Below are 7,458 nucleotides of genomic sequence, written 5' to 3'. Positions count from 1 at the left end.
TGCAGCCTACTGATAATAATACAATGCAATTCTTGAGGACTATTTGATCAATCGTTACTCAAATCAGATCAGGGTCAGTAGTTTCTTGATGACAGGGAGTCAACCAGACTACTCAGAGAAAAACCTCGTGGAGGGCAGCATTGGGATTTGCAGTTTTGGCCTCTTTTAGACAGGTTTTTTGGGAAATTTTAGCCAAAAAAAATTTGGGTTTTTCAGTTTTAGTATCTGTTGTGGTTTGCTGTTTTCCTCATTTTTTAACATTTGGTTTTTGGCAAAAATACAAGCAGTTTTTGGATTTGGAATCCAGTCTGAGAGCAGTTTCTGTTTTTTCCTGTTTGGTAAATGCAGTTTTGGTTTGGCAGTGTCAGTCTTATGCACATTCTATGAAATTACCCCCATTTCTTGAATTAGCCTTCTGACACAGACTCAAGTTTTTATGGTCCACGTATTTCCAGTGAATTGGTTTGATTGGGGTTATAAAAACTTGATTTTGATGGTTTTAAGTTTTGATCAAAATGTACTGCAGGTTTTTTGGTTTGAAGTGATTTTTTTTTGTGCACTTTTCTAATTTGTTTAAGACACCAATGACCCCATCCTCTTTGTGTGCAGAGTAGAGAATCGTTAACGAACCCAAGTATGACTAAGGCTAAATGCATAACTTCTGCAAATACTTTTTTGTAGTTCACATGCAAAAACTAAGTTTCTAAAAAGCAAAATATATCATGATCTTTCTGATGATTTCATGCCATCTTTATCAAATTTGACAAATTATGTTCATAAGTCATGCTACTGTAATTTCTTAAATTTCATTTATTTCTTTTAACAGGTTAGGTGTTGTTCATAACCTACCAATAATTCAGGCAGGCTTTGACAAAGTAAACAAAAATAGAAAAGATGTAGTTTCTTATGATATGGATTTGTACAAAACCCTGAATAATAATAAATACATTAAATTAAATGTAAGAAACCTATAATCTGTCACCAGTAAGATAAAGGATTATATGTTACAAGGGAGTCAGTACCTCTCTTTAAATACCCCTCTCCATAGTCCTTTTTCAGGTCCTTGTTTATGTAGTCCCATCCCTTCCTTAAGTCTCTCTCCAGAGCTTCAGGAGCAGAGAGTTTGGTGGCAAAGAAACCTGGCTCCAGCACAATGACTTTCATTCCCCAGGGTTGCATCTCCTGCCGTAGAGCATCAGAGAATGCCTCCACACCATATTTTGACACGCAATACGAAGCATAAAGTGGAACTGAAATCCTTCCTGTTATTGATGGAAAGTACAGACTGTATGAACAGTTATAGAAATGTGTAAGTACCACTTAAATAAGCAATAGAGGATGTTTTCAGTGTTTCCATAGCCTCATCTAAACACGAGGGGGAGTTGGGAGAATTCGAGACAGTTATGCAAACCCAAGACCCACTCAAGGGTTTGCATAACTGTCGAGAATTCTCCCAACTCCCCCGAGTGTTTACATGAGTCTATGCAAACACGGAAAAAAGTCCCATATTGCTTTTATAAAATATTTCTCAAAGATAATAATTATTTGACAAATGAAGGAAAATGCTGGGTTTTTTTTTACTTCTTGATTGAAACAGATTTTCTTGACACACGCTCATATTTCCTACCAACCAATCAGAACGTACGTCTGACAATAAATAACCAATCAATTCGTGTGATGTCACAACCGTGTTTCCATACTCACATCTAAACCCAGCTATTGATCAATGAGACTGCCCAAACTATCCTAATTACTTTATAAAAAACTTTAGAAAAACAGTGGTAGACCACTTGCATGTACAGTTTGTATTGATGGAAAAGTAAACACATCTGCTGAAAAAGATAACGTAACTGCTCATGAGTGGGAGCCCTAAAGTTACCAACAAGAATAAGACAAAATAATGGTATTAAAGATTGTATCATTATGTATGCAATAACTACACTTAAAAGAAGATGACAGTAAAGTTGACAGTTACAAATGTATTTGTGAAAACACAGTGTTCGTGGTTAGTCTTACGAAGCTCATTTCATCCTGACCAAGGGACTCAGAGACTTTTCTGCTTCATTTGGCGAACTCGTTGGGCATCACGCCTAAAGTCCCATTCGCTAACAAAATGAAGACAGCAATCTTGCCCTACAGTGTATAAGGATTCCAGACCGCGCAAATTCATGAGTGAAAAATTGACAGAAGTCGTATACTTGTGAATAGTAAAGAAATACATAACTTTATCAAGATTGACTATATCCAACCATTCTTTTTGACTTTTTGCTATCCCTTTATACTAGAAATATTTAGTAAACCATTGGACAGAATGGCCCCAATGCAGCTAATCACAGTGGAGATGACAATGTAAGCTTACTTCTTTTGTTATTTCTGGGTTCAGAGACTTCTTTCGTTTTTGTGTTGGCAACAGTGGGGCCCATGGAGCATGTAATTTAGTTTTATTAAGCTACATGTAAAAATTGAAAATAATTCTCATCTCTTTCAATTAATATTGTTTAGATGATAGATTCATTCCCACAAAAACTGGACATTAAATTAGATTGGACAACAGTGATGGAGCTTGAGCTACACTGTCCTGTGGCTATACACAACTCAGGAATAAGGAATCATGTCAAGTGTTGTCTAGCCTGCAAGCAGGCTCTTCTGTTGAAAATGGCATAAGGTCGAAATATAGGGCCTATTAAGGTTACTAGTTTCTAAAGGAAGAGACTAGTAACCAAGCCCTTATATTTCAACCGCATGCCATTTCAACGGAAGAGCCTACTTGCAGGCCAATGTGTCATGCTTTGCATGTCTTCAATGTCAACTCTGCCAACTTAGGAATAGGGAAAGTGCAGAGCATGGAGCATTCATACAAACAAGCCCTGTCCAAATGGGAACCTTACTGTTTTGCGACAAGATGCATGTTGGTGTTTAACAGGGTGGCCGGATTGTTTAAAGTGTATGTGACAGATTTTTTTTTTATTTACTCGCTGAATAGCTAGAAACATAATGGTTTTCCGAGATAAAAACAATTCCATACCAATTTTCCTTCTGTGTCCTTTGGCATTTTAAAACTCAGAATATTATTTTCACTTCCAGCAGGGTACAAAACCACGCTAGTAAGGAGACTGGGGATAGCAGGACTGTGACGTCAATACAAGAATGAATGACATTTTAGAGATAGACATTTCGTTCTTTTGTCTATTTTCATTATTGCAACCAAATACAACACATCTCAGAAGCAGTTTTGGAAACTTCTGAATCTAAAAAAGGGAAAATTCAGGCCCTGGAAAAATTTCATTCCTGTTTGGACATCACAGTTTTGCTATCCCCAGTCTCCTTACGAGCCGATTTTTTACCCCACCAGAAGTGAAAACTATGAATTTTAAATCTAGGCTAAAAGGACACGGAAGGAAAATTGGTACATTGTATGGAATTTTTCTAATTGCTTTATTGCAGAAAACAATAATGTTTCCATTGAGCAAAATATTTTAAAAACTGTCATATGCACTTTAAATTAATTAATTAAACATGTTTTAAAAAACAAACAAATTTCAGATGCAAAGAATTGTGGGCCTCAAGATTTGCCTATCGATTGTTCAACCACTCCTTCAATTTGGCAGAATAAGAGATCCAGCAGAGCAAATAAATGTGATGTGTAGCAGCCAGAATGCTCATTAAAGTGTTAATTAACAAGTAGACCCGTATTGCGGGCTACGGGTCACTAGCCCATTTGGCTTCACTTCATGGGCTATTGACCCGTGGCCCTTGAGGGCAAAGGGTCTAATTGTTTTAGTATCACCCAACTAGTCGGACAGAAAAGGCAATAATAAATTTAGCAAATGCAAGTTGAAGAAATATTTATTTGGGAATAAAATGAAAGAAAACGTCACGCTTTTCGCTACTAAAGGACTAATTTGCTAATAGTCCTCTAGTAGCGTAGCCAATCAAAATGCAGGATTTGCATTAGTCCACTAATTGGGTGATAATAAAAGGTGGTAGTAAATCGAGAAGGTATACAACGGAAGACAATTAGCATCCTCCTTATTTGTCATCTTGAAAACAGTGACTACATGATGCTGTATTCATGGATAAAGACCAATTATTATATTAATTTTATGGCTCGAGGCTCTTGCGTACATCAACCTTAATTAAGCTTATATAGCTGTCCAAATGTGCAAAACAGCACACACAAGAACAAAAGAAATGTTTAAGTACTGTAATATTACATAATTTAATGACGTTTTATCAAATGTTTGACGGCCTTTAAATTATACCAAGTTCCAATAAAACAAGTCTAAAATGTGTTTAAACACCACCAAACATTTTTTGTTTGGACAGGGCTTTACATGAAAGAATATGTAAAGACTGATGCACAACTATTTTGCAACCACAAACAGTAAAATCCTCTAACCTGCCATACTTCCCAGATTCACCACTCGCCCCTTGGACATCTTTAACAGTGGGAGAAAGGTCTTAGTGACATCAATCATTCCCCATATATTGACATCTGCTGTTCGCTTAAAGTCTTCCAGTGGGGACCACTCAATTGGTGCTAAACACAAAATGCCTGCATTGTTTACGAGGCCCCATAATCCATCTGAAACCAAAATGAATTTAAATATTGAATAATGGTTGAAAATTTTCACATTTTTCCTGAACTTAGACCCATCACTAAACAAGGATGAGCAGATGAGTTGGGGTCGTGATTGGCTTTTCACCTTTGAACAAAAAACTAAAAAGCTGGTCAACCTTGGTAGTCAACCAAACGGCTTGGTCAGAAAAGAATTACTTGACATCAAAAAAGCAGTTTTTGGCTGCGACTGGATTAAGTAAACATACATACATACAATAATGCGAATAATCAATAATTATTACATAGTACGTCAGTGATAATCAGACTGACAAAAAACTACATCTGTTTAACTGCTTTGTATAAGATTTCTTAAGCCCTCCCTTGATCACCCAACCATTTTTTTTTTTTAACAAGAGGGAAAAACCACATTGATTTTTCGTAGCAAGGGAATAACATTCATTTGATAATAAATTAATAATCAAGCAAACTGCAGAGCTCCTCCTCTAGTCCTATAAACCTTAATAATTTGCATGCAGTTACTACAGCATGGATCCCTTTACATGATGACAACGACATTCAAGTACTCGGAGTGAGTGACTTCAACTTTATAATGATCCTTCAGATTCTATAAACTTAAACTGATCATGAGTGACAAATACCCTAGCAATCCCTTATTTCAGGAGACTAGAAACGGTTTTTCCACGGGTAACAGTGGGCTTCCAATGGAAAAGGGCTACCACACTGTCAAGAAACATTTCGATATTGACTATTAGTATAATTACGTAAGTGGTTACTGAAAATTCTCTGCGCTGATTGTTTGCACTTGAGGTGATTATTATGTGAAAATCACGTAAGGGTTTTTTTCAAAAGGTCGAGGTCACAGACAAAGAAATTCATTTTAAGACGATTAATATAATTATTAGAAAATTTTGGAGAGTTCGCGAAGGGAAAAAGAACAGGTCACCCGATCAAGAATGTTACGTAACTTCGGCAGAATCTTAAAATGACTTCGCCTTTCCCGGAAATTCGAGCTATTCCTCCGATTGTCATGAAAAACTAAGGAAGAAACTTCCTTTTGAAGAAACGTTGGTTTGAAGAGCGCGGGAAACGAAAAACAACGCCCGATCACGGGTACGACCGAACGTTGCGTAACTTGGGGTGTCTCGAAAACTAAAGACCCTGAGACCGCGAAAACTCGAAAAAAGTAACCAAAAACCCTCAATTTGGCTAACACTAGGCCTAACGTTGGTTTTTTGAGTTACCTCAAGCGAAGTTTAAGTCCTTCGTTCGCTACAACTTGTTTCAAAGTGAAAGCTCGGTGATCGGCCATATTTAACTGGGTAACTCACTCCACGTGTGGCCGGACATCTTTATTTCCCGTGCATGTGACACCACAGGAATGCGAGAACGCGTGACGTCACGGTATGTGACGACGCGTCGGATCTGAAGGGGAAATCGAAGCGTCCCCAAAACCCATCAAATCACTCAGGACAATGCAGTCTTTATGGAAAATTTTCCTCGATCAGTTGAATCGGCCGTTACAACTGTCTCAAAACAACGTGACGTCACGCGCTCTTGCATTCTTACGACAACTTTGGGCCTAGCGTTAGCCAAATTGAGGGTTTAGGGTTACTTTTTCCGAGTTGTCGGGGTCTTAGGGTCTTAGTTTTCGAGACACCCTGTAACTTCGGGAGAATTCCAAAATGATCTTCAAAACGTACACTCAAAGTACACAGCCTCATTTTCGCTTCATTGATTCGGCTGAAAGAATGTGAAATTTTGGGGTTGTTTCGGCTTGATTTTTCGCTCGGAGCCTAACGTAACCTCCGATAAGATGATTAATATAATTATTAGAAATTTTGGAGAGTTCGCGAAGGGAAAAAGAACACCCCGATCAAGAATGTTACGTAACTTTGCAGAATCTTAAAATGACTTCGCCTTTCCCGGAAATTCGAGCTATTCCTCCGATTGTCATGAAAACCTAAAGAAGAAACTTCCTTTTGAAGAAACATCACTTTGAAGAGCGCGGGAAACGAAAAGGAACGGCCGATCACGGGTAAGACCGAATGTTACGTAACTTCGGTAGAATTCCCAAATGATCTCAGCTTTCCCGGATTGTCAGCAAAATTTGCACAAGAAATATTTACAGAAAACCGACTGGGAATTCTTTAGTGTCTCCTCACATTCTTTCTTTGTGATCTTACCAGGTGAAATTGCTTTCTTGATTTCTTCATAGACATCTTTAATCTGCTTGGAATTTGTCACATCCATTTGGAATGTTTTCAGCTTGTCGCTCGTCTCTGACTTCAAACTCTGTTCTCCTTCTTTTGTCAGACAAGTTGCCAGCACACAAGCTCCCATTTCATCCAACTTAATCGCTGTCGCGCGACCGAAGCCCGTGTCGCAGCCCGTAATCAGAACATACTTTCCTTTTATATCGATTTTCTTCCTCCCAAACAAACAGGTGACCAGATAAATTGCAAGAAAAGCAATAAATATCAACACCAACAAGGATGGGAGGGAATTTAAATCTCCGAAATCCATCTTTTAGCACTTGCAACACACAGCTCCAGCCAGCAAGGGAACCTTCTCTGCAGGAGTTTGAGCCAATTTATGGATACGCCCTCAGCTGGCTGCAATATTATGCATCTCATAACCTCATAATTATCTATTGTAACATTGACCTTCGTAACATCCTATTGTTCTCTCTGCACTATCTCGGCGATTCAGTTCGCTTCCATATTCATGTTTTGGTACACAACAATGAAATTGGCAGAATGGCCTGGTGGAGGTTTAGAACTTGCATAACCTTTTTCCATAATTGTGAGGGATAATTTATGCATTTTTACCGACATGTAATATTCATGCAAATGGAGAAAGGAGTACCAGAGCAGAGA

General features: G+C 38.1%; 1 protein-coding gene across 1 annotated transcript in view; it reads right to left on the bottom strand.

Annotated features, from left to right (window-relative positions):
* The window catches only part of LOC138043743 (short-chain dehydrogenase/reductase family 9C member 7-like), a 7,757-nt gene extending 547 nt beyond the window's left edge, over positions 1–7,210 (bottom strand). The window contains exons 1-3 of the mRNA XM_068890158.1: positions 6,766–7,210; positions 4,400–4,585; positions 1,023–1,262 (exon numbers count right to left, since the gene is read on the bottom strand). Coding sequence (XP_068746259.1) covers positions 1,023–1,262; positions 4,400–4,585; positions 6,766–7,105 — 766 coding nt within the window. The 5' untranslated portion in view covers positions 7,106–7,210. The remainder of the gene's footprint in view (positions 1–1,022; positions 1,263–4,399; positions 4,586–6,765) is intronic.
* Positions 7,211–7,458: the final 248 nt, after the last annotated feature.

The sequence above is a fragment of the Montipora capricornis genome, chromosome 3 (genome assembly GCF_036669925.1).
Source record: "Montipora capricornis isolate CH-2021 chromosome 3, ASM3666992v2, whole genome shotgun sequence".
Classification (NCBI taxonomy): domain Eukaryota; kingdom Metazoa; phylum Cnidaria; class Anthozoa; order Scleractinia; family Acroporidae; genus Montipora; species Montipora capricornis.
This window is presented reverse-complemented; position numbering and strand designations above follow the sequence as displayed.